At 36.3% G+C, this 27,604-nt stretch overlaps 1 protein-coding gene across 3 annotated transcripts in view; it reads left to right on the forward strand.

Moving 5' to 3' along the window:
• VIT (vitrin) overlaps positions 1 to 27,604 on the forward strand; it is a 149,313-nt gene that overhangs the window by 60,542 nt on the left and 61,167 nt on the right. For all 3 annotated transcript variants that reach the window (XM_031951265.1, XM_031951266.1, XM_031951267.1), the window contains 4 exons: positions 4,521 to 4,677; positions 14,755 to 14,888; positions 19,213 to 19,293; positions 26,472 to 26,678. In XM_031951265.1, the coding sequence (XP_031807125.1) occupies positions 4,521 to 4,677; positions 14,755 to 14,888; positions 19,213 to 19,293; positions 26,472 to 26,678 (579 nt within the window). The remainder of the gene's footprint in view (positions 1 to 4,520; positions 4,678 to 14,754; positions 14,889 to 19,212; positions 19,294 to 26,471; positions 26,679 to 27,604) is intronic.

A 27,604-nucleotide genomic window follows, 5' to 3' on the forward strand; every position in this document is an offset into this window, starting at 1 on the left:
AGGCTTACTCCAAGTTTCATGCTCCTACTTAGTTTCCTTCTCTTCCCAAAATGACCTTCCATCACCTCTGCAAAGGGGGACAGCAGCTTTCAAAGAATGACATTGCCCCGCAGGGATGGTAGTTATGGGAAGGGAGGAAATGTCAATGAGGAACAACATAAAATAGGACAGCCCCTGTGAACAGCATATAGTTTGTGGCTCAGGCAAATGATGGGAAATACACTCAGATCCATGCCTCACCTAAAGCCTTTCAAGGTCTGAACTTATACAAACATTTTAGACAAAAAGCTGATGTAGCACTAAGATAAAGCTGCTCTGTCACCCATGATGTGCATCAAAGAAATGGAGATATTCTCTAATTGTCCAATAAGGTATAAGGAATAAAGAACAGAGAGTCAAAAAACAGCTCTGTTACAAATTTAAAACTACCTGTGGTTGGGAGAGATTGCTCCATCTGTCATTTAATTAAGTCTTAGCATCTGTGCATTCTGGGAGTTGAGACCAAACCACTCAAACCAGGTTTCACCAGCTCACACTATATAACCATCAAAGTTACATCTCTTACATCTTCCCATACCTTCTCTAGCACACACTGATCTTATCTCTGCATTCTTGTAGCATTTATGGTCTGTTGTTGAGGTGAAATTATTGTCCCCATTTTATAGATGAGGAAATTCAGGACAAGATTAAGTGATTTGCCCAGGATCACACAGGTAGAAAGTATCTGAAACTAAGGTTTTTCTGACTCCAGGTCTCATAATCTATCCACTGCATATATAGCTACTTCTAAGGAATTGATAGAGAGACCACACCAAGAATCAAGAGGAGGACACAAAAATTTATGATTCTAAAAGTTTCCTTGCCAGGATTAGTTGTTTCTGAATCTACTTATTCTACTTCACAATAGGTTTGGTGGAGCCAAAAGCAATCAGAAGTCTCTGACAGCAAGTAGGTAGTGAGATCAAGACTGGGAAAGCATCACTCTGAACAGATACCAATTTTCAATGAATATTGCATTCCATGTCTCAGACCTCAACTCCAGAGTTTCTGTGCTTATACTCATAATTTGCTCTACAGAAAGTCTGAGTTGACATTCTATGGGAACTAGTGTTATACATGCCTGTTCAAGGGAGAGATTTGTGGCCCAGAACTCCTGGGTCCAAATGTATCCTATGCCTGGGAGTACTCGTGGGATTTAGAAAAGTGGCAGGTTCATAGCTACTCAGTAGGTAGTTTTATTATTTTAATATAATTTATGTTCTCTAGTTATCAAGTGTTGTTTACATGCTTACCGAGTCTAATCTGAATAAATGCTGCATGCAATATCTAAACCAGTTTGCTTCATTTGGGGTAAAGCTGACATCATTATGCTAAGGTAATATGACCAAAGTTCATTGAAATATAGTGGAATCACATCTTTCTTGGGGATTTGGATCTAAATTGAGCGTAGTAAAAATTGCCTTCCTCTCTACATCAGAACTTCATGGTGAACAGCCAGGAGCATATTGAAACAATGAATGTTAGGGAAGTTTGCAGGCAAGAGCCATCATTTCAATACAAGTTTTGGCTCTAAAGACTAAGTCAGCATGCATTTATTGAGTGCCAGGCATTATGCACATACAATGAAAGATAAAAACAGTTGCTCTAAGTCATGAAATAGGACTGGGAATGAGTTGCTGCTAGACAAACTACCATTCCTTTCCCCAGCATCACAGCCCTTCCTTACCCTTATCCTAGATGGGAGTGAGAGAGGAAGGTAGGCATCAGTATTACCTAGTGGGGAGGGGATGCTCAGCTTTCAGAAGTGGAAGATTCTCATCTCCCCTCTCACACACACCCCAAGGCATATATAGTCAATAAGTAGAATAGCAGATATAATCTCCTACAAGTCTCCTTTCTCTCTCCTTTCTCTTCTCTTCTCTGACTCTCTCTCTCTGTGTATCTCTTTCTCCATCTCTCTATTTATATGTCTCTCTCTGTATGTCTCTCTCTCCCTCTCCTTCTCTTTGTGTGTCTGTCTGTGTGTGTGTGTCTCTCTCCTCTCCTCTCTGTCTCTGTCACTATCTCTGTGTGTATGTCTCTCTTTCTGTCTCTGTCTCTCCCTCTGTCTGTCTCTGTCTCTCTGTCTGTCTCTGTCTGCATTTGTCTCTGTCTCTGCCTCTCTGTCATCCCTCATTCTCTCTTCTCTCTCTCTCTCTCTCTCTCTCTCTCTCTCTCTCTCTCTCTCTCTCTCTCTCTCTCTCTCTCTCCCCCTCCATTCCTGTCTGTCTGTATATCATAGTTGAATTCAATGTGCAAATGTGACTCTACTGTACAACAAATTCAAAATGAGACAGGGTTAGCCAATGGGTTGGGAAATTATCCACGAGCCCACACACCTTTTAACAAGAGCCACAGCCCCATAAAGGCTGAAGTAAGGACTGAAGGTCACTGTCTCTTGGGTAACCATAGAGAACAAACACAACATTCATCAAAGCTTCTCCATTTGCCAGGTTCAGGTGGGGCTCCTTAGTGAATGGCTCTCAGTGCCACCTGGTGGTTTAAACGTTTAAGTGTTAGGTTAATGTGAGCTGCTGTTGACCTCAACTACTCCCATGAGACAGAGGGTGCTCTACTTTTGCCATTGAACTTGACAATCTGGGTGCTTTGGGAAAGACCTGGGGGATGTTGTTTGATCTTTTTCTCAAACTCAGTTTTGATTAAATTGTCCTATCAGAGACCCTTTTGTGACCCTTTGTAGCTCCACCTTTGTGGGAACTTGCTCTACTAATGCAAGTAACCACTTACCCTAAAGGGATTCTTAACCATTTTGTGTGTATGTTATGGGACATTCTGGAAAGCTTGCTGATGCTATGGGATCCTCAGAACAATGTTTTTAAATAAAGAAAAATGCTTAGAATTACCAAGAAAGCTAAATTTAAATAGTTATCAAAATATTAAAAATTCCAAGTTCTTAGCCCTACCACTCCTGAAATTTATCCACAGACCACTTGGGTCCATGGATACCAACTTAAGATCTCCTGCCTTAGGGAAACACCTGAGCCTCGATGAAATAACTTCCTTATTGTCACATAGTTAACAAATGGCAGAAACAGAATTTGAATCTAAATTTCAAGTCCAGTGGGCAGCTAGTGATGCAGTGGATAGAGTGCTGGGCCTGGAATCAAGAAGACTCATCTTCCTGAGTTCAAATCTGGTCTCAGACACTTCCTTCTGTGTCCTGGGCAAGTCATTTAATCCTGTTTGCTTCAGTTTCCTCCTCTATAAAATGAGCTAGAGATGGAAATGGTAAATCATTTCAATATCTTTGCAAAGCAAATCCCAAATGGGTCACAAAGAGTTGGAAATGACTGAAAAAAATGATCAAAAAGTACAGTGCTTGTCCATTATGGCTCACTTATTTCATTCTTCCACTTGTTTCTCTAAAACCTTTGTGATTTTTCAGCCTTATGTTTCCTGAGCATAGGCCAGGAGAGTCTGAATAGAAGGCTTTGCTTCTAACAGCATTTCAAAGGATGGTTTTGATTCTTTGAAGTTCTTCATGGTCTTGGACCTGGTACACTAGAGCAGACTGGGAAGGAGCTCTTTGTGCAAATGGAAGAATCATGGGAGCTAGATGAATAACCTCTAGAATTGTCTATTTAGTGACTTAAGGGATGAAAGAATTATCTGTGGGTAAATGGGGATGTGAGTCTGGGTTTAAACAAAATTGGGACAGGACTAGTGGGTTTATTGTATTTTGACTTATTTATAAGAATGTCTTACAGTTTTCTCTCCTTTAAGTCCATGGAATATCCAAATTAATAACAGACTTTTATGAAAAAGCTTTCACATTTGCAAAGTATGGTCATTTTCTTACTTGAATTTCACAACAACTCTCTGAAGCAAATATTACAGGTATTATTATCCCCATTTTATAGAAGAGGAAACTAAGGTACTGAGAAGTTAATTGGCTTTCCTATCCACTGCACCTTATGCAACAGTACAATCCTGATTTAAGACCCCAAAGGCAGGTCCTGAATTTTTTTTTTAAGTAATAAATGACAGGCTAAAGAGATCTTTCTTTTAAAATATTTTTAATATCTTATGGGTTTTACAAATCTCCATTTCCCAATATATTCCTCCCCTACCCTATTCCTTTTAACAAATAAAAAAGAAAGAGGGAGAAAAAGCAATTCAGCAAAATTAATCAACATATCAAGTCTGATTGTCCTATAGTATTATATATCCAAGGTCGTCCCTCATTCCCTCCCCCCAAAGAAGTGAGAAAGATGAATTCACTTATCTCTTCTTTTAGAGGTCACCTAGAACCATCTTTTGGTTTGGTCACTGAAAGCTGATGGTTTTCATAAATATTCTAATTGTTTGTTTTTATTTGGTGACTGAATGGGGCCAGGGGCAAGAATAGCTCTGCTTTGGGAGATTGAGTGAATAAACAGTCATAACCTCTTGTTGCTCACCCTGCATGTGGTTTCACCTGCATCACAAGGTTTAATTTTGTCATCATTTTGCATTTGCAGCTGTGCCTCAGATCAACTGTGATGTCAAGGCTGGGAAGATAATTAATCCTGAGTTTATTGCGAAATGTCCAGCTGGATGTCAAGACCCCAAATACCATGTTTATGGCACTGACATTTACGCATCATATTCCAGTGTCTGTGGCGCTGCTGTTCACAGGTGGGGAGCTTTGAGCTATTTCAGGACCCAATGATCAAGGCGTGGGCTTAGAGAGACTGCACAGTCAGATGGGATTACCTACTAGGGAAAAGGAATGAGTTGTTATGGTTCCCTTTTCATAGCACTGGTTGAAAAGGAGGATTGATTGAGTTTTCATTTAAAGTCACCTTTTAAAAAAAGCTCTTCCTTGGTGGAAGATAAATCAACATTTCAGTGGTTTCTATTTAAATCTAAGACAAAAAACAAAAACAAAAAAAAAACAAATAAAAAAAACCAAATAGAATCTGATAAGATTAAACATGGCAAAAAATTTTATCAATTTACCCATTACAGGAAGATGGGAGGAAAGAAAATCTAAGACCCTTGAATGATAGAATCCAAAAGAATCTTGACAGTATACTATAGGACCTTGCTTAATGATATGAAATTTAATAGGAATAAAAGTAAAGCCTTACACTTGGATTTTTTTTTTAAATCAACTTTGTACAAGTAAGAACAACATTTTCTCTGTAATTTATGGTCTTAGAGATTGCTAGGACATTTAGTAGTAAAGTAGTCAGGATCACATAATTCAGAGGTTTGACTTGAACCTAATGCTTCCTAGCTCCAAGGTCAGCTTTCCTTCCTCTCACTGTCTTTCCAGGATCCAAGATTTTAGAGATAGCTAGGACATTTATAGAGAAAAATAGATAGAATAAAATATATAGAAATTTCAAGACTTTAGAAATCATTTAGCCCAACCCTCATTTCAACATTGAGGAAACTGAGTCCAAGAGAAGTTAAGTAGTATTTGCTCAAGGTCATACAATTATTAAATGGCAGAACCAGTATTTGAATCCAGGTCCTCTGATTCCAAATCCATTTCCCTATCATAGTACATGGTACATAGTACAACCAAAAATGTACCTGCCAAAGTTGGTCCTCAAATCATGGTTTAAGGCCAAGGATTTTTGAGACTGCTTGCTATAGCAACCTTACCTAAAGTCTTCTTTACTCAACATCAGTTTTAAATAAGATTTTCAGAATGTTCTTGAATAATACTATGCCAATGGAGAGAGAAAAAGGCTGGCACTGGTAGGGACCATCCTGACTTTTTATGTCACTGCAGACCAAGCCACATCAGTAATTAACAAACAACAAGTAAATCCCAATTCTCATTTTTAACATTTGTGAGGCTTACATAATGATATTTCATAGTAGCAAACATTTTTATAGTTGACAACTACATGAAAAGTGTAGAGAATACAAGATCCCACTGTGTTTACTGCTGGATTCAATAAAACCAAGCCTGAAAACATTTTGGAAGGCTCTCCTCTAGCAAGGTGTCTCCTGTGCAATTGTGAAAATAATGAAAGATTTTTGAATGATGGAAAAACAGAGGTAACTTTGCTTAGTAACCTGCTGCTCATTAACGTCAAGGTAGGCATAAAACAAGAAACTGCATGCTTGCCAGGGTTATTTGCCACTGTCAAGAAGAATGTCCTTTGAAGAAACCATTTGAAATAGAAATTGTCACTAGAATTAGGGAATTTAACCATTATGTATCTTGAAGTTATTTCCTGGAGTTGAACTGTGGGTTCTTTTGATTGATACTTTGTTTTCTGTATTCAGAAATTCTACACAGTTTTCTTATATTATTTCTTGTATTCTGGTATTAAGGTTTTTCAATTTATGTTCTTCTGGGAAACCTATAATTCTTAAGTTGCCTTTGGACCTCCTGTCTTTAAAATCAATGGCTTTTTCTTGTATAGAGGTAATGCATTCTTTTAACATTTTTGCCTTTTGCTTCTCTTTTTCCCAATTTCCTTCACTTTGGTATTTTTTTATTCCAAATTAGTTGTCCTCTCTTTAGCTTCTTTAGAAAAATTCACCATTGTAAAGGGTTTTTTTTTATCATTATTTCTTTTGTGAAAGCTATAAATTCTAACATTTTTCCCTTTCAAGCTTTTTCTCTTATCATTTTCATTTCTCCTTTGAACTATTCTGGAGTATCTTCTTGTTATCCCATGCTTTCTTGAGATTCCAGGAAGATCTGTGTTTCTTAAGATAATGGTTCAACTTCCTTTGTCTTATAACATTTAAGAGACCTTTTTAATTTCTTTGAGTATTTAGCATTCCTTCTTCTTTTGAATTTTAATATCTTTTTTATTGATTTATCTCTTCATGCTCTAGATTTTCAATTAAATTCTCTTTTGAAATTTTGGTGTTTCAACCTTTCCCCTTATATTTCTTTGCTAATATGTACATATCTGTTCCTCTATCTGCTTTTGTTTGCTCTTCACAATGTAGAATTTGGTTTTATTGGACCTGATATCTTCCCTAAGTCACTTTTGAGTGGGTTTCTTTCAAATCCAGTGTATGTAGCTGATCCCCTAGTAGTTGCTTCATTCTTTCATTCTCTGATTAGGCTAAATTAGCTTCTGCTTCTTTTACATGATTATGTTATCAAGACTGGTGTTCTGGGCAAAATATTTATAGCCTTAGAAATTCCTAACCCAGCAATAGACAGACAGCAGCCCAATTCTTTACCCTTCATACACACATAGTGTACTGAGCAAAAATCAACATCTACTGCTTGTTACATTGCAATGGGGAATGGAAAGGAGTTTCAAAATTATGCCTTAAGAGTTTTGGCAGCAAGAGGAGACTTTCTGAGAAGATGCCAGCCAGGTCCATGGATCAATTTGTGCATCCCTGCCAAAACATGAAGGCTAGTGGGAAAGGGAAGCTGAGTAAGAATAAGAATAACAACAATAATAAATAGCTTTAACATTTACATAGTACCTACTATATGCCAAGGACTTGCTAAGCACTTTACAAATATTACCTCATTTGATTCTTATAAAAACCCTAGGAGGTAAGTGCTATTACAACTCCCATTTTAGAATTGAGAAAAGTGAGGACAAGAATATTTAAAGTGAGTGGTCTGACTAGGGTCATATAGTAAGTATCCAAATGAATTTGAACACCTGTCTTCATGACTCCAGACCCAGCAATATATCCACTATATATTAAAGATCAGTGTTTTCCAGTGTTCATTTATAAGACTTTTGCTTTGTCAGGTTCCTTTTTTCTTGTCCTATGAATTCCACTATAAGTGCTTTATATTTTATACATAACTTGTTTTTTGACATTTAGTAGAAAATAGAGAAAATGTCTACTCTTCCATACTTGTGGGTCATATGACCTGGAAATTAGAAGAAAGGATTTCCTATGAATGGCAAAATTCCCCAAATATGTATAAATGTTATTGTGCTAAATGAATCAAGTACTATGATGTTGCAAGACTTTATAACTAAGAACTATTATCACACAAATGAATTCAGCCTTCTAGCCACATTGGAAAAACCCAGTGGATGAAGAGCACCTACATTCCAAATTATCAGATCTATAAGTAGGGTTGGGATGCTAGGACTTTATCCATGATACCATATATAAAGGACATTAACAATACTTGTCATGTGTGAGCAAAATAGAAACATAAAAGTTTAGTATCTAGTCATTAATTTAATTAGCTAAAATAAGGAACCACAAAATGGCAGGCAGTGAATTCCTTCCTAATTCCCTTTTCTCTTATCTTCCTCCTCAGCTGAGAGATCTCTTCATGCTGTTTGTTGGCAGTATAATTTATGGTACTTGCCCCTATTGCAATTTTCTAGAAACAAGGTTCCTGTTTTTGATATTAATATCCCTCTTGTGATGGTGAATGACCATAATGGCAATAAATCATAGAATATCACAGTGTCTGAAAAAGTAGAGTTGAAGGTCACCAAAAGGGCAATGAAGAGGAGTATGATGGATGTCTGTAAGCCACAGAATATCATCAATGAAAACTTGTGCAAAAACATGGCACAAAGGAAGTCATCAAAGAGATACATGTCTGGAAAAGAAGGTCCAGTCCAATGATATGGACAAGGAATAAACAGTGGACAGTTTTCACATACTCCATTGATCAATAGTAAAATTGTCAATATATAATGTCTAGAGATCTAGAGAAGGGATTTCTATCATGTTGGGTAGAGCTCTTGTGATTGAAGGATAAGACAGTAAAGTTCAGTGGAAAGAGTGATGGATTTGGAGTCTAATGATGTAAATTCAAACCTTAATTTTATTCCTTGCTACTTGTTTGATTTTGAACAAGTTACTTAACATCTCTAGGTCTCAGGTCCTTCATATGTAATATGAAGGACATAGACTAGATGAACAATAAAGTCCTTTCAATTTGAAATCTATGGTTTCATGTTAAATGTTGCATAGAAGATGTGAGTTATCTGCCCTGAAGAAGGGAGTGCCCATCTCAGTGAGATTACAGATCCATACAAGTGTAATGCTAAGAGGTTCCAAGCTGCTGTAATTAATATAATTACAAAGGGCTCAAATAGTTCCAATGAAGTTGAGGAAAATGTTAAATTGTGAGGAAAAGAATAAATGTTTATATAGCACCTATTATACTACAAGTACTGTGCTAAGCTCTTTTATAAATATTATCACATTTGATAATATGTGTGAATAAAAACTTTATTTGATCATTTTAACTGTGCTTTTATAATTGGATAAAGACAGATACACCTAAATAAAGACAAAGATATCCAAATACAAGAAGAGTCCTATAGCAAACAGAGATTAGCCAGTCCAGCAGAGAAGCCTTGTCCTTTGAAGAGCCAATTTTGTTATCACTAATGCCATAACCCATGATAAACTCTTTTTATTTAAAGAAAAACTCCCTTTATCCCTATGCTGTCTTTTAGTAAGAATGGCTGCTGTATCTTCTCAAAAATTTTTTATCCATCTATTGAGATTATCTATTGAGATTTCTATTGGTTTTGTTATCGATGTGGTCAATTATGGCAATAGTTTTCCTGATATTGAACTAGCCTGCATTCCTGGTAAAAATCCTACTTGGTCACAGAATACTGTAATATCCTGCTGATAAATTGCTGTAATCTCTTTGCTAATATTTCAATGAAAGTTTTTGCATTAATATTCCTTAGGGAGATTGGTCTATAATTTTCTTTCTCTGTTCTGGCTCTTTGACAGAACTCCTTCTTTGCCTATTTTTCCAAATAGTTTATGTAGTATTGGAATTAATTTTTCTCTAAATTTTGGTAGAATTCACTTATAAATCCATCAGGCCCTGGAGAGTTTTTCTTAGGAAATTCATTAATGGCTTATTCAATTTCTTTGTCTACAATGGGACTACTTAAGTAATTTCCTCTTCTGTTAATTCTGTTAATTTATATTTTTGTAAATATTCATCCATTTCAATTAGATTGTCAGGTTTACTGGCATACAGTTGGTCAAAATAGCTCCTAATTATTGCTTTAATTTCTTTTTTATTGGTGAAAAGTCCAATTTTTTTTTCTTTCTTTTTTTTTTTTTTTTTTTTTTGTTGAGGCAATTGGGGTTAAGTGACTTGCCCAGGGCCACACAGCTAGGAAGTGTTAAGTGTCTGAGGACAAATTTAAATTCAGGTCCTCCTGACTTCAGGGCTGGTACTCTATCCACTGCACCCCTAGCTGCCCCAATCCTTTTCATTTTTATGCCGGAAATTTGTTTTGTTTTGTTTTTTCCTTTTTCAAATCAAATTCACCAAAATTTTATCTGTTTTGTTGATATTTTTTCATAAAACCAACTCTTAGTTTTATTAATTAGTTCAATAGTTTTCTACTTTCAATTTTATTAATCTCTTTTGAGTTTAGAATTTCTAATTTGGTATTTATTTGGGAGTTTTTAATTTGTTATTTTTCTAGTTTTTTTTAGTTGCATGGCCATGTCATTGATCTCCTCTTTCTCCATTTTATTCATGTAACAATTTAGAGATAGAAAATTTCCCCTATAACTGCTTTGGCTGCATGCCAGACATTCTGATATGTTTTCTCATTATTGCCATTCTCTTGGATGAAATTATGGATTGTTTCTTTGATTTGTTATTTGATCCATTCATTCTTTAGAATTAGATTATTTCATTTCTAATTGCTTTTTTGGTCTATCTTTCTCTGGCCCTATATTGAATACAATTTTTATTGCATCATCCCATAGTAAAGTCAAGGCAACTATGTGGCTCAATGAATAGAATTCCAGGCCTAAAGTCAGATTCATCTTCTTGAGTTCAAATCTGGCCTCAGACTCTTAGCCAGGGCAAGCCACTTAACCCTGTTTTTGCCTCAGGTTCCTCATCTTTAAAATGAGGTAGAGAAGGAAATGACAAACCACTACAGTATCTTTGCCAAGAAAACTCCAAATTAAGTCATGAAGACTTAGACAAAATTAAACAACAATAAACAATGAACATCATGAAGGTTTCAGAAAAGGAGAAAAAATTTCCAGAGTCAGAAATCATAATATATTGCCACAAATGTTTTCTACATTTAAGCCTCATTACCATTATAATTTAAGTCTCAGTCCATTCTCTCCAAGAATCTTAAGCAAGCAAAAGAAGAGTATTACCCACCCACCCCACCCACCCCTCACTCCCATTTGGGGAGGAGGGTATCTTTGTAATTACAATTCTTACCATCCTCTTAGTAAATACATTTACTGGAAGCAGTTTTAGGTCATTCACTTTCTGTGAAAAGTACACCATTGAAAGCTCTAAACTCTAGCTATCAGGGGTTACCCTTAGAATTCTGAGAAAAAGTAAGCATCTAATTTATACACATACCCTGCAAATGCAAGCGAAAATTAAGGTAATGAGCCTAAAAGGCAATATTACAAATATACCAAAGTATATTTATATAGCACATTAAACATTTTAAAACACTTTTGCATCCATTGTCTTTTTTTCTTCTTCTCAACTTTACTAGGTAGGTAGGGCAGGTAGTATTCTCATCATTGGATATATGAGGACATTGAGACAGAGTACAATAAAGTGATATAGCTGGTCAGAATGCAGAATTCTAAAATTCAGGTTTCCTGAATCCTAGTTCAAAGATTTCTGCACTGTACCCATCAACTTCAAAAATGGGCTACCACAGGAGCTGGAAATTCTCAAATTCTAATGAGAGCATGAAGTAAACTGTAGAAGGCAATGCAAAATAGAGGAGCTGTCAGAGTTAAGTGGGACTAAACAGGGAAGGCTTTCTTTTAGAAATGAATTTTTAGTCCAGTTACAGAAGGTTACAGATTCACAAAACATTAAGAATTAGAAGAGATCATCTAGTCCATCTAAGCACTAATGCAATTAAGCAAAGTGAAGTCCAAAAGGGGGAAGTAGCTTGATAGAAATCATATGGCTATTAAGAGGCTGAGCTGGAACTCAATCTCAGCTTTTCCAAAGTCAATTCTATTGCTCCTTCCAGTATCAATGGGCAATCCTGATGAGAAAACAACTTCAGTATAGGAATGAATTAGAAGATATCTTTTCATAGCTCAGGCATAATCTGGCTAAAGAAGAGCAGGTATAATGGAAAGAAATAGGATGGAGAGAAAGAGAAAGACAGAGGGGGGGGGTAGAGACATTGAGAGACAGAGACAGAGAGAAAGACAGAGAGAGGAGAGGGAAGGGAGGTAGGGGAAAGTAGGGAAGGGGAAAGAGGGGGAAGAAGGGAGAGAGGAAGGGAGGAAAAGAGAGAGAAGGAGGGAGAGAGGGAGGGAGAAAGAAGAGAGAGAGAGAGAGGTAGAAAACAGATGGTCCTTGAGTACCAGGAAAAGAAGTTTAGGTAAGAAACCATTAGCTATACAAAGCTATTTTAGGTTGATAAACCCCCCAGGAAATGATATGGTGAAAAATTAGTTAGAAAAAAATATTGATGTCCATTAAAAAGGCTTAGGTTAAAACAGCCTGGAACCTCTTGTTCCTGACAGTTTTCTTTTTCAACCAGAATATTCAGACTGTTTTTAGAGAGGATAAAGATGTCAAAAGAATTTATTCCTTGATGTAAAACTCATAAGAGAAGAAGCTTTTTTTATCATGACTAGAACTAGATGAGAGAAGATGTGGGAGAGATTTGAAAGAGGATACTATTGTTTAGAAGAGGCTAATATTTTAGATGAAGGGATTTCATCACAATAAAATGTTAGAGCCACATTCCATCTCTGATGATTTATCAGGCTGCCCTGACTGAATATTCCCTTGAATCGATTTCAGAACAAGAGGTTATTGGACACATTTAAGAGAAGATAATTTTTCTTTGGCTCAGTCTCTTCCCAAAATTAATCCCTGTATTTATAGTGGTATCAAAGTAAAGAGAGATTGTTCAGGGATCAATGCGGTGAAGAGTCCTTGCCAAGAGACAGAAGCAGCCACATTAGCTCCTGGCCAGATCACCTACCACCAGAGCAGTATCTAATCAGAAACTAGAAATGAAGCTTGAGACTTAGTGGCTTCTGAACTTATCAGCCAGCCCATAAAGTTCTGCTAGTGATCCCTAATTGTGTGCTAATTTGGAGTTTTCTTGGCAAAGATACTATAGTAAGACAGTAAGTTCTGTCTTAAACCCTTTGGGATATCTACAAAGTTCTTTCAAGAAGTACATCTCATGAAATGATTTGATTTAAGCAAACATTTCTTCCTTCTGCAGACAGAATAAATACTTTCTCAACAGGTGTAGATGTGTTATTTTTCTCCAAAAATAAATTCAAAGCTATTGTGAGTAATAAAATAACATATTCACTTAAAAGCCTTCCTGAATTCAAACACATTTTATGCTATTATATATTTTTTTCAGCTAATGGATGTTAATAATACAATCACCATTATGTGAGAAATTTTACTTTTTTACATTAAAAGGGGTTTTCATATTTGAAAAAATACTTTCACAGGAATATATTTAGAGACTGTCTAGTTCAGTTCCTTAATTTTATTGAAGAGGGAACCTGAGGCCCAGAAAGATGAAGTGACAAAACCATATAGCTACCTATATACCCAAATCTTATAAGTACAAATTCAGCATTCTTTTCATGGTAACACTAAGTAATAAGGCCCATTTAGTTACAATATTCCTATAAAACAGTCAACCAATGAGCATTTGGTGGTCATCCATCTATTACACTGCTACCATTGTTGTAAGTGCATTAGGGTATGATAAAATCATTAAATGTTGTTTCTTGCCTTCAAAGAGCTAACAGTCTAGTTGGAAATATGAGTCAATTGAGTCAGCATAATATAGAACATAATTAATTGCTAAATGGCATGTTACAGATTTTCAAAGATTTCAAAAAGAAAACAAGAGGGATCAATGTGGGCTTCAGCATGAGTGAAAGCTTTTGGAGATTGTGGTACTGGAGCTAAACCACAAAGCAAAGTCAGGATTTACCAGGATGCAGAAGATTCCAGACTGGGGCAGCAATAGAAGCAAAGATTTAGAGTCAGAAGTCTCCGGCTTGTGTCCTGACTCTACCACTAATTACCTACATGACATGATTTTGGGCAAGTTACCCAACTTCTCTCACACTCAGTTTCTTCATCTATAAAATGGAAGGGTTAAAGTCGGTGACCTCAGTGGTCCCTTCCAACTCTAATAATCCATGACAGTAAATATTTAGGGTTGACAGCAGAGATCAGACCACAATGTTTCAATTCTCTGAGAAGGTGGCAATTTGCATTGGTAGTGGGAGTTTCCTTCTCTAATAGTATTCCCTTTACCAATGAAATCACAGATTTAGTCTCTATCCTTTTAAAACTATATTTAAATCAAAGGATTCTTGTTTGGAAAAATTTATATTACCCTCTTGAAATAGATTCACCTTTTCTGTGTTGTTTAGAAAAATTGGGCTTGAGAAACTTTAAAAAGAGAACTTATTTAGCATTATAATTTAAAAGATACTAATAGGAATTTCCCATGAAAATAGTTTCTTTTGTAAACAAAGGAAATTTTACTGGGGAGGGGGGAACATTCTTGACTGTCAGAACAATTAATGAAAGAAATTTTAAGAAGATCAAATAGTAGGTTGTGTTTCAAAAAAGACATTTCTATCAGTTAGGTTTTTGACTTTTTTTTATTTTTAATTTCTCTATCTCCACCTGTGGGTAGAAAGATGGAAGTCAATTTATTAATAGTTCTCTGGTTATGCAAGACAATTTGTAAGTGAAGTAGATTTCTTTACCTTCTTGCATCAGATGTAATTCTTTGTTCACAGTGGTGTAATTGATAATTCAGGAGGAAAAATCCTTGTTCGAAAAGTTGCTGGACAATCTGGATACAAAGGAAGTTACTCCAATGGAATACGGTCACTGTCCCTACCCCGGTGGAGAGAATCTTTCATAATCTCAGGTATCTTCAAAATTGTTGAAATATTTCCAAAGTTGTAGTTGATTCCCCACTTTTTATTAAGGGCCTGTTTGGGAATGGGGACACTAGGAAAGAGAATTCATTCTTCCTGAGTGGCCCTAATGATTAGGATCACAAAATGATAGATTTTATTCATCTTTTGATGGGCCTTACTTGGAAATCTGAGTAGACAGCAAGTTCTGTCTTTGAACATATAATAGAAATCTATGGATTCCATTTAAGCCAATATAATGTATTTTTAAAATCTAAATTTTGGAACTGACATCTCAATGTCTCAGATCTAAGATCTGTTACCTTTTAGATGTTTGATAGGTAAATAGAAAACAGATTGGGAAATCTGTTCTTGGCAAAGAGATTGACTTAACATTAAAAATTTCACTTTTTTCTTTTATCATTATGTTCATCTCACAATTTTGTTTCCATCAGTTATTAAATTGGCATTCAACAAGCACACCTGGCATTCTGTTTTGTCCTGGGCAAATGGCCTATTCGAACTCATAGATCAAGAACTAGAAGGGGTTTTAAAGGTCAATTTGCCTTGACTCCTTCATATTACTGAAACTGAAACTCAGACAGATTAAAAAATTTGACCAAAATCATACATAATAAGTAGTCAAATCAAGATTTAAACCAGAATCCTGTGACTCTAAAGTTTAGAATTTTTTCACTCTATCAAACTATCTCTAGAAAGAAAGTAAAATAAAACTTTGATTCTGGAGAACTCTCTGGAAGTCCAAGAAGAGTGAAAAGTCCTCAGGCTGCTGGAAATATTTCAGATACTTTGTAGAACTCCAGAGACAAGCCTGAGATTCTTGCAGATCATAAACTAGAACTGGCCAGACCAGTTGTCCTTTCTACAACACATAAAGAAGCAAGGTAGACCACACCTGAGCAAGATCAGGGCTAGAAAGGACCTTTCAAGAGAATTCCAAGCTAGAATAATCTCCTCTGCATCCATCCTCACCCCCTGGCTTCTCTGCATAATACCAGACTCGGATTAGACCAGCTTCCAATAAAAAAAACAACAACAAAACAAGATGAATTGCTATGAGACTTCAGAGGTAAACAACCCAGGGACCACATTAAAATATTAATATCATGAGATCCATAAAGTAGGACACAGGGATGTATGTCCCACCCCTAAATACCTACCACCTCTTGCCAAAATGAGAGATGTGATCAGTAAATTCTTAATCTGAAATTCCCAAACTCCAACAGTAGAATGTATGGCCCCATTCCCATGGGAACTCTTCACAATGATAATCAAAATGTTTAGATACTTTCTGTAAATCCCAGGGATTATTCCTCAATCTCCCTATCTTCTATTTGGTGACCCCGCAGTGAAGTTTGGGGGGAATTTCTTGGCTTTGTTTTGTGAATCTTAAATATTTGTGTCTATGAAACAAGGAGACGAGTCTCTTCTACATGGCTGGGCTCAAGGTTTGCATTGTGGCATGAAGATATAAATTGACTGGCAGCCCAAATAATCATAATCATTAGAGAGTCACATGGTCACCTCCAGCATGGTGTGAACCTTTGGCTTTCTGCCAACCAGTTTAACTGGATTATGTCAAGATTCTCACTTGAAAGCTGAGATGCCTCAGTGACCTTTCTTTGAGTTTTTATTCCAATTTTCACACTTCACTGTACTTCTCTAATTAATACATGGAGGTTGGCTTGAGAAGGGGGGGACATGGGCATTTTTGTCAGAAGAGAGTTGCCACACAATTCAAGAAAAAGATAGATATGTGATTCCCTCAAGAGTTTCTGAATATTACCCATCTGCTTCCTGATCTATGCTGCAGAAGGATGAGATTAGATTCCTTTTCCTTTTGAGTAGTACATAGAAAATAAGACAGCATATTTGCTCAGCTCTCCAGTGGATATGTATGTCTACAAATGCACTTAAATGAGTAAGAAAAAAAAAGATTTTTAATCTATCTCAGTGCTTTTTTAAACTTTTTCTATTCAGAAGCTCTTTTCACCTAAAAAATTTTTACATAACCCTGGGTATATAAGTATATAAATAGGTACATAAATCAAACATTTGCTGATAATAAATCATAAATAAATTTATTTTAAAACAGTTCTTTAGTATTCATATAATTTTATCATTTATTAAAGAGGAAAACAACTTTACATACTAATGGAATGAATATGCTTGCTTATTTTTACATAAAGAATTAAATTTTGATGGAATATTTGATACCTATTACTGTTGCCAAATTTTTTGCAACCTCCATATTCAAGTATATGACCCCATATAGGGTCATGAGACAATTAAAGAAGCTTTGATCTATATCATGTGATGGGAGCCTGGAAATCTCAGGCCTCTTGCTCACCAGATTATTTTTAGGAGCTGAAATGAATTGGAGAGACTAATCACAGAATTTTCTCAGAATTTCAGAATTGAAAAGGACCTCAGTGACTCTGTAACCCAACTCATTCCAAACTTCTTGTCTCATCTCATTCCAGTGGTATTCAAGTAGCCTGAAATAACACTGGACTTGGAGTCCTTAGATCTGAATTCAAGTCTTTGCTCTGGCATTATGTAATACCTCAGGCCTTAGGTTTTTATCTCTAAAATAAGGGAGTTGGGTTAGTTCCATCTCTAAATTTAAAGTCCTATGACCCTAAGTGTTCAGTATACAGTGATAGCTGTAAATTTTGTCAACAAATATATAAATCACTTAAGGGTAATTGCTCCAGAGAAAGCCTTGAAGCAATAACATTTGTCCTAGTGTGCCAGACAGTTTTAAGCTTTCTCTTTGCCCTTCTCCAATGGCCAATATCTTTCTTCTTCCCATCTTAGGAAAAACTATTTCTAAGAAAATATCTGAAATTCATTCACCATGAGGTCAATAAAAGAGATGATAGCTTAAAATGTTCTCCTTCCTGGGGGGTGGGGGGAGGGGGGTAGAGGAGTTCATTTTAACGAGGATTAAAGCCTGAAATGAAGATACAGGAACTAAGATCTAACAGTGGAATTTCAGATACTAGCTAGAAGCTGAAGAACATATTGGGGATGCCATCAGGCTTCTAAGAACTTCTGAAATTGTAAATTGTAGGAATTGCCTACCCTGCTCCTAATCATAAGGCTACTCTCTCTCCTCTTTTCAGGAATAAATTAGAATGTTGTAACTGGAAAGAATCATAAAACCAAATCATTTTATAGATTAAGAAACTAAGGTTTACAGAAGTAAAGGCTTACATCCAACTTTATACACCTAATTTGTAACAGAACCTAAACTAGACTCAAGTCCAGTTTTCCCTGCACCCCAGTGCCTCAAAGGAACATTTTCCCTTCTCCTGGGAGAATACATTCTTAGGATCATAGGTTTTAGAATTGGAAGGAACCTTAGAGACCATCTGGTCCATCTTCCAGGTCAGGAAATGCTGGTCCTAAGAAAAGAGGCCCAAAGCCACGCAGGAAATACATAATAGAACTAGATTTTGAACTCAGACCCTTTCGTTACAAATCCAATATTTTTTTTCCACTCCTCTAGGTTATTAATAAATATACAAAGTTAGCATTCTTCACTGCTCACCAGACATTAAAAGTTCTTAGTAGGCACTGGAAAATAGTTATTTTTGCATCAGTTTCATTTTGGATTTCTTTAACATCATGTAGTACTAATGGAATGAAGATGTTTGCAAAGATGAGAGTGGAAAGCAGTGGTATTAAGCAAAGCTTGCTGGATCATAGGACCTGAGTTCAAATCTAAGCTCTGCTACTTATTACCTATATGACCTTGGGCATCATTTATTCTCTCTGAACTTCAGCTTCTTCCTCTGTCCAATGAGGCAGTTGGTCCAAATGGTATCTTAAGCCCATTACAACTCTAATGTCATGGTCTTATGAATCCTCCTGGATCTAAATTTATGATCCTATGATTATACTGTAACCAACTTCTAAATAAGGTCTATTCATCTATTATCTAGAAGTATAGTTTAGTGCTTGCTTTCATCTATCTACTGAAATTAAATATCAAAAACTATATATAAATACCTAAGTTTACATGAATCAGGATTGAGACCTAATATTAAATAATTTCCAGATGCAGGAATTTCATTACTCTTATTCAAATCTTCCTTACAAAGAAAAGCCAATGAGAAAAAAACCTAAATGTTTCTTTGGTTTTGATATTTGTTTTTAATAGCTCTGACCAAGATGGGCTGACTTTGTATCTTCTTAGCATAAATAATGACTAGAAAATGGCAGCAAAATAATAATATAAAGAATCAACTAAAAATACTTCCTGGAGAAATAATCAAATCTTTTTTTTATTTTTTTTATTTTTTGCAGAAGGTAAACAAAAAAGAGGCATGACCTACCCATCAACTCTTGAATATTCATCTCCTAGAAGCTCAGTTGTTGCTAAAACAGGCAAGTGATTGATTCCTGAATGACTCAAAAAATAGTTCCTGATCAGCTTTTTTCCTCCTAATTTATTAAAAAAAAAAAAAAAAAAAAAAAGCAGAATGATGTTCCCTAACACTGGAACTTCCCTTAATCTAAGAAGATTTTAGAATGTAAGCACCCTGAGGGCAAGAATTATTCCTATCCTTATATATTTCTATCTATCTCAGGCCTTTGTTGTTTTGTTAGGTTGTTTTTCAGTCATTTCTGTGATTCCATTTGGGGTTTTCTTGGCAGAAAAACTAGAATGGTTTGCCATTTCCTTCTCCAGCTCATTTTACAGGTGAAGAAACTAAGGTAAACAGGGTTAAGTGACTTGGTCAGAGACATACAGCTATAGTTTTGAAATCAGGTCTCACTGCTTTCAGGCCTGGTGCTCCATTCATTGCACCACAACTCCTATAACCTAATAGTCACTTAATAGGGATCAGCACTGGACATGAGTAAATTTCCTCTACAAGGCCTCTATCAAGCACATCCCCTGCAAATTACAATAGTAGTTTCCTAGAGCTCTCAAAAGTGACTTGTCCAGTTATAATGACTGAATGCAGAGATGAGACCTGAACCTAAAATCTTCTTGTCTCCAAGGCTGGCTCTGTAAACATTGCAAAGGCTGCCTCTCCTCAATTAATTAATGTTTGTTAAATAACTAATTTTAATATGTGCCAAGGACATGAGCACAGAGATGATGGGACTTTTGTGTTTCATATGCATAGCAAGTATGAGAAAGGTTTCTGTTTGTCCCCAATTCTGAGGCTGGCTATCCAACTGAATTAATATTGCCTTGTTTTTTTGGGTTTTTTTAATTATTATTTTGTTACATTTCATTTCTAGCTACTTCACCTTAGAGTTCTGTCTCCTGGAAATTCAGCATCTCAAAAAAAAAAAAAAAAAAAAAAAAAAGGCTTAATCTACCCAGAGAGAAAGAGAGACAGACAGCAACAGAGACAAAGAGAGACAGACAGAGACAGAGAGAGAGAACAGAATGAAGGCACCTACCCAGTCAGTGTGACAAAAGTAGCAACAGCCCAATTCAAATCATTCAGACTGAAAAAATATACCAGGCTTTGTCCTGGACTGGCCTGGCTTGGCTGTCCTCAGAGTCACTAAGTGGACCCATTTGTCAGTTCCCATTATAGAGCTGTTGAAACAGAACAGGACACCTGAATTTTAGACTTCCTGTGTGACATTTATTTGATCTGGCAAACATTTATGAAGCACTTACTATGTTCCAGGCACTTCAAAATGGGAGAAAAAATGATACAATCTTTATCTTTGATGAATATTCTACTGGAATTCTCTATCTACTCATATGTCAGCTCAATGACAGCATTAACATAATCAAGTCCATGTAGGGGAAGACGTAGGCTTTATGATCGCTTCATGCAACTGATTTTCCAGGTATCTGAGTTGAGATAAAGAAGGCTTTCTTACCTTCCTCTTACCTTAAGTGAGGATCCTTGGAAGAGAAGGTAGAGAAAAGGTTGAAGGAACCTTCATATAGTCTGAGGGTTGGATTATAAAATCCATTTAACTGTTAAACTCCTCAAAGGCAGGATTCCTGTCTAGTTCTTCTTTTGTACTTTGAGCAAGGCATTTTACCCTTCTTTCAGTTTCCTCATCTGCAAAGTGATCAGGTTGGACCAGATGGTCTCAAAGGAACCTTCCAGTTCTAGATTGGGTTCTAGACAGAACCTAATGCCCAACTGCACCTACTGGTTCTCCCACCATCTATGTTACTGACTAGCAACCAAAAGGAGATTTGTTCAGGATATGAGAGCATTTCAAAACTTTAAAGCTGGAATGGACCTCCAAGACCATCTAGTCTAGACTTATTGCCTTACAGAAAAAGAAGGAAAGTGATTCTCAGAGGTAAAAAGACTTGCCTGGGGTCATGTGGGCTTTTTTTTCTCAATTTTCCTTCAAATACTAGCAAATGGATCAGGCAAAAGCAATGGATTAAAGGCCATCTCATATTCTGCCCCCATTGACTTTCTCTTCTACCTGACAATTGCCTGAAGGATTGATAACATTGTTTTCTTCTATGATGATCTGTGTTAATCTGTCTATTCCAAGCATTTATTAAGTAACTTTGTGCCAGCAAGGTACTAGGTGATGGGAATACAGAGATAAAAATGAAATGGTCTTTGCCTTTAAGGAGTTTACATTGTATCAAGGGGGAAAATGTACATACACACATATATATATGTATATGTACCTGTGTGTGTGCATATAAGTGTGTGTGTATCACTTGAATACAGGTTAATTAGGGGGAGGGGAAAATGAGGGAGATAGATATTAATAGCTAAGGGCATGAAGAAACTACAATGTAATTGGTGGAGCTATAAGGAAAGCTAAGAACCAGAAAGTCTTAATGAATCATTCAGAATTGCCAGATATTTTAATTCAATAAGAAATTGTCTCCTTTAGACTACATGGACTTCCCTTTAAATTTATAAGAAAGTTTTCATCTGTTCAAGCTAAAAACTGCCAGTGAAAACCACAAAAATGCAGCCCTTAGTAATATTCTTCCTTGAGTGAATGATTCTGTTAAATTCAAGGGGCCAAGTCCTAGTAGGTGGGCTTGCAAGCATCATTTATTCCCTCATTCATTCTATAAAAATTTATTAAATGTGTATTGTGTGCCAGGTGCTGCACTAGGTGCTGGAGATATGAAAAGAAAACAGTCCCAGCTCTCAAAGAGATTACTTTCTACCAATCATATTGTCAAGGACAAGTAGTTAAATAGCTGGGGCCAGGGAGGGTGAGCAGCTACTCAGGTTGCAGCAGGCACCTGCCTCTCATGTTAACAGGTAAATTAAGTTAAGATTTCAACATAAGGGATGAAAACACCCTTTTGTAAGAAAATGATGCCACATGATAGAAAAAAGGTCTTAATTTGCAAAGAGAGAGAGAGAGAGAGAGAGAGAGAGAGAGAGAGAGAGAGAGAGAGAGAGAGAGAGACTAACATTACATGAGATTTCAATCCTCTGTGTCAGGCACTCAGAAGCCATGATGTGGGCAGCTGTAATTTGGTTAGGCTCCATAGCTACTCAGACCAGATAAAAATAGATAAATGCTGGTTTACAAAAATCCACCAAAACTCTATGAAGTCATATGCTTCATTATCTGCAAACAAAGAGAAAGGACATGAGTTGTTGATGTAGATTTCTGGGCAAGAATGCCCAATGCCAAAGTTGCAATCATACCACCATTCCCCCAACCCCGATGCCTTTTCTGCAATTTGAATTTCCTCGGCCTGGAATGGAATCCAAGCAATGAATGTTAATGCAAGGGGTTGGTCTTCCCAACTATTCTACTCTGTATATTGCATTAAAAGTCTGCTACTTTTGTTGGTACCCAGATAAGTGGTACAGCTTTAAGGTTGCTGAATTCTCACTGAGAGATCCTGGAGAAAATTTACATGATCCCGAAACTGCTACAGCTTTTATGTGCCTAATCTGTTTGCTTCTCTAACTTCCAATAAGATTCCTTTTAACCTCATACCACACTTCAGACCTGTAATTGAGGTGAGGCAATGAGGCCTTTGTCTCAGGACCAAAATTTGGAGGGCATTTTTAGTACTTGCTTCCTTTAACAGCATAGAAACAATTGAGTTAAACACTTAATTACCAGAAATAATTAACTAAAATAGAAAAGTGTCGTATGACAAGTTGCTCCCTAAATAAGTTCTTCAACTTCTCACTTCATGCATTCATTCATGCTTCTTGTAAAATAGGAATATAATTGCTTATTTAGACAAAAATCACAGAACTAGTAAACTTCCCTTTCTCCTTAAAAATCATGCACTACAATCACATAAAGCAAATACTAAAATAAACAAACTTCTAAGAACAAATATTATATTTTGTTACAAACTTAAACTGTTATCTTCTTCAAATATTGCTTTGTTTTCTTTCTTTCACCACCCTAAGTCATTTTTTGTAGATCTGACTGTTCTAATTTGTTTCAACTGCTAACAGTGGGAGAATTTTAGATTTTAAAACAATTTTTAAGATTTATTCTGAAGTTTTCATTTTTTTAAGTGATTAAAAATATCATAAATTCAATATTTCTTGTACACAGGGGAAAGACTAATTGACCTATAAAAGTTTTGGCCAAACCGGTAATCCTCTCATTCCATGGAACTGTGCTCAGATATATTTGGTAGTATTCTATCAGCAATGAACAATAAATGAAGTATCTGCCTCCTCTATTGCTTAGATTTAATTACAATCAGAGCCAAATTTGGGGTTAAAAACAGATGATATATTTCCCTAAGTAAATGCTAACTGCATTGCCCTAGCTGATGAGATTGTCAGAGTGCAGATGAAGTATTCCAGTTTTTGTCGGTGAATCTGGAATGCTCCCACTACATCCCTTCCCCCCACACATACTTCCATCTTACATACACTGGCACTAATATTTGGGGCATATTTCAGTTAACATTTATGGAGGGTAGCACGGTTGAGTGATGTTTAAAAATATGTGAAAAATATGTGTGTATGTATATATATATATGTATATATATATATAAAACTTAAAGAAAATGTATGTATTTCATATGTGTAATGGATGCCCTCTATTTTCACACTTCAGAAAACATTATTATCCTGCAAAATCCCATCAATCTTAGTACTCCACCTGCTCACTATTCTCTGCCCCTCTGATTGAAGGATAGAACCATAACTCCAAAACCACCATTTAAGGAGGAAACTTGGTTGAAAATATTTCATTTCTTATCTGGCTGTACTGCTCTCTGACTTCTTTATCATGCTCCCACATGAGGTACCTTCTCCTTTTCAGTTTCTTTTTGTGTATTGTCTTCTCCCATTAGATTGTAAGCTTCTTGAGGGTGGGGACTTTTTTAAAAAGCATATTTCTATCCCCAGTGCATAGCACAATGCCTGCTATAGAGGTACTTAATAAATGTTTATTGCCTATTATTGACCACTTGACCATGTCACTCTGTACAAAACAAAAACAAAAATAAAAACGTGTGTATGTATATACACAGATGTATATATGTATTATATAAATACATAGTATAAATACATATAACACATGTATATTTTGAAAGGTAGCAGAATATAAGGGATAGAGAGCTGGTCTTAGTGTAAGAAAGAGCTGGATTCAAATCTTACCTCTATAAGCTATGTGATTCTGAATAAATCTTTAACCTTGGGGCAACCAGGTGGTGCTGTGGATAGAGCACCAGCTCTGAAGTCAGGAGGACCCTATTCTTTGAAGTCAGGAGGAATTCAAATCTGGCTTCAGACATTTAACACTTCCTAGCTGTGTGATCCTGGGCAAGTCACTTAACCCCAATTGCCTCAAAAAAAAAAAAAAAAACCTTAAACTCTCAGCGTATCAGGTAATTCTTTAAAGACAACAAATTGCAAAACAAACACCAAAAATTATTTGGCTATTTTAAATTTCTCCCAGGGGTTCAGACTTATGACTAAAATCTCTTTCAACGAAGAAATTTTCTTCAGATCTTCAACTATTCTGAAAGATTGTCTTAAAAAGTAGCTTGAGATTATTGAAAGGTTAAATCATTTGACCCAGAGTCATACAGTCAATATGTGTGAAACTTGAATCCAGATCTATCTAATTTCAAGGTCTAGAGTTGACCACCATGTACCCTTCCTTCTCTAACACAGGCCTCTTATTTTCAAAGGGAAACACCTGAGGAAACAAAGCAAATCCATCTGTTTCCCCAGTCTTTGGACCATCTTCTTGTGGCCTAAATTCACTGCCAGGTTACTTTGAATGTTCAGTATTAGTCATAGAATCATAAAATGTCAGAGCTAGAAAAAGAAAAGAAAACATTAGACATCATTTACTTCTATTACTATCCTAGTTCATCTTACAGATGTTAAGTAACTTGACTAAAGTTACATAGCTGGTTAATGAAAGAACCAAACCCAGGTTTGCAATGTTCTTTCCTTTATACCTACCATACTATGAATGTTAATGAAGTAATCCAATTATTCTGTAGGGCAATAACTAGAATGATATTTCAAATTATGGAATCATTGTAGATCATTTGGCATGACATGCCATTTGTACTTGACAATTAATTATGTCCTTGTGACATCTCTTTCACAGTTGCCTGGAATAAGGATTTAATAGTCTTCTATTGCTATTTAACTTTTGATGTATGGGATATTCAGGGAGGACTAGCACCTGTGATGTGAGGACTTGTCAAGTCCTTTTCTCTTCTACCTTTGGTGTCCACCTGAAGCCCAACTCTCACCTGTGGCTCCAAAAAGCTTGAGCAGGAGCCCCATTCCTAGTAAAACCATCTTGGCTGATAGCTAAATCAGGTTGAGGGTAAACAATCGGCTTCAAATCTGTTGCTAAATTAGGAGAATATCTAACCTAATCATGCGAAGACTTCCTCTGGTGGGATGGACAATTGAAAATAATTTGTTATAACAGCCCTGAAGGTGGCTAAAGGAGGCACTGTGGAGTACTTAGAGCTTTGTCAGCCATAGAAGATGTCCAAGTCACCCACTCCATTCTGGGCTATTGCCAATTATCCTGATCTTTGTCTTGCCACTGGATTTTGATGATTTTGTAGAAGAGATTAAGGTTAATGATTTTGTGCCATGTTGTCTCTCTTAAATCCAGTTCACGAATAAGTCAAGACATTAGCCATGATGTTATTGCTCTTCTCTGAAAACAGAAAAAACAACTTTTTATATATTTATGTGTTGTCTCCCCAACCAAGATATCCCTTGAGGTCAAGAACTGTGTTTTATGTTCCTTGGATCAACCTCAGAGTCCCTTGTATTGTAGTAGCCATTTAGTCAGGGACAGACAATCTGGCAGTTCTCCAATATATCAGGTATACAGAAGTACCAGACACATGGCCCTTTGTCTACATGTATCCACAACACTCCCAAGACCAGCACAAATTAGATTAAAATATAATTGGGAAATATTTAACAAAATAAGTAAAAATATAATAAAGCACAAATAAGATAACATTTTAAAACTAAGTCAGCACGTGGCTTATAGGGATCCTTATGCATGGGGAAATGCCAAGGATTAATGATTCCTGTTTGTATTTGAATTTGACATTACTGCAGTACAGATATCACATTTTCAAGACTTGGTATGATTCTGTTTTCTTAAAGATGAAACAACAAAGCCATATCAGAAGTCTGAAATCCTTGTCTCAACCACGCCACTGCCAACTATGACCATCCGAGTGCCTGCCACCACCCCAGCTGAAGCCGTGAGCACCTCCCCCAACCCGTGGACCCCTCTGGACACCACCACCATGTCCACCTCCACCATCACTGTCAGACTTCAGCCTGCAGGCCACAGGATCAGAGACATGGGTCAGTAGAATAGATTAAGCTCATAAGACTATAGTTTTAAAGCTGAAAGCTTCAGACATCATCTGGTTTAAATCCTCATTTGACAGATAAGGAAACTGAGGCACAGAATATCTAAGTGATTTGTCTTTCGTCACAAAGCTAATATCTGAGGCGGGTGGTAAGCTACGGGTTTAGTTTTCTAAAATGAGGGAGAAAGGAGGGCAGGAAATATAGATTTACATAGATGCATTTTAATCCACATGCCAGTGATTTTTTGTGCATCAAGGGAACAATCTTAAAATCTGTATAGTTCATTCACTTTATAGAGTCTGAGACTGGTCCAAGGAGTATAATTAGCTGGTGGAAGGCTCCCTTTCTTTTGCAACCAAGAAGGTTCCTTGTGTAAAAAAGATCATGGAGCCTGATAGGACCTAATTTTATTATTATTAATTTTTGAGAGAAGCACTGTGCTATAGTAGATTAGGAGCTGGGCTTTAAAGCTGAGAAGACCTAATTCAAGTCCTGTCTCTGCTATACTGTGTGACAATGAGCAAGTAGTACGACCCCTCAGGGCTCTAGGCAACTTTCTAAGACTAGAAATAGTGAAGAAGATGTCAGTCTTCATTGATGGAAGGTGTTTCCTGATCTGGGAGTTCCCCAAACCAATTAAATTACAGGTTGAGTCCCTATCCCTATCCTATTTTATTAAATAATATGCACAAAGCAGAGACCTGGGGCAGAGTAAATTATACCACAGTGCTTAATACTATATTCAAAGGCTAGAACTAGTATTATGGTATTAGTGGTTAGGATATTGTCTTACAGCTTCTCCTTTGTGAAATTACTATTTCCCTCAGGTCTCAGTTGAAAATATCTCAAGTTTCAAGGCTACTAGGAGTTTTTTAACGAACCCTTTTCCTCAAAGGGTAGCCTTTAGAAAAATATAG

Source organism: Sarcophilus harrisii, chromosome 2 (genome assembly GCF_902635505.1).
Source record: "Sarcophilus harrisii chromosome 2, mSarHar1.11, whole genome shotgun sequence".
Taxonomy (NCBI): Eukaryota; Metazoa; Chordata; class Mammalia; order Dasyuromorphia; family Dasyuridae; genus Sarcophilus; species Sarcophilus harrisii.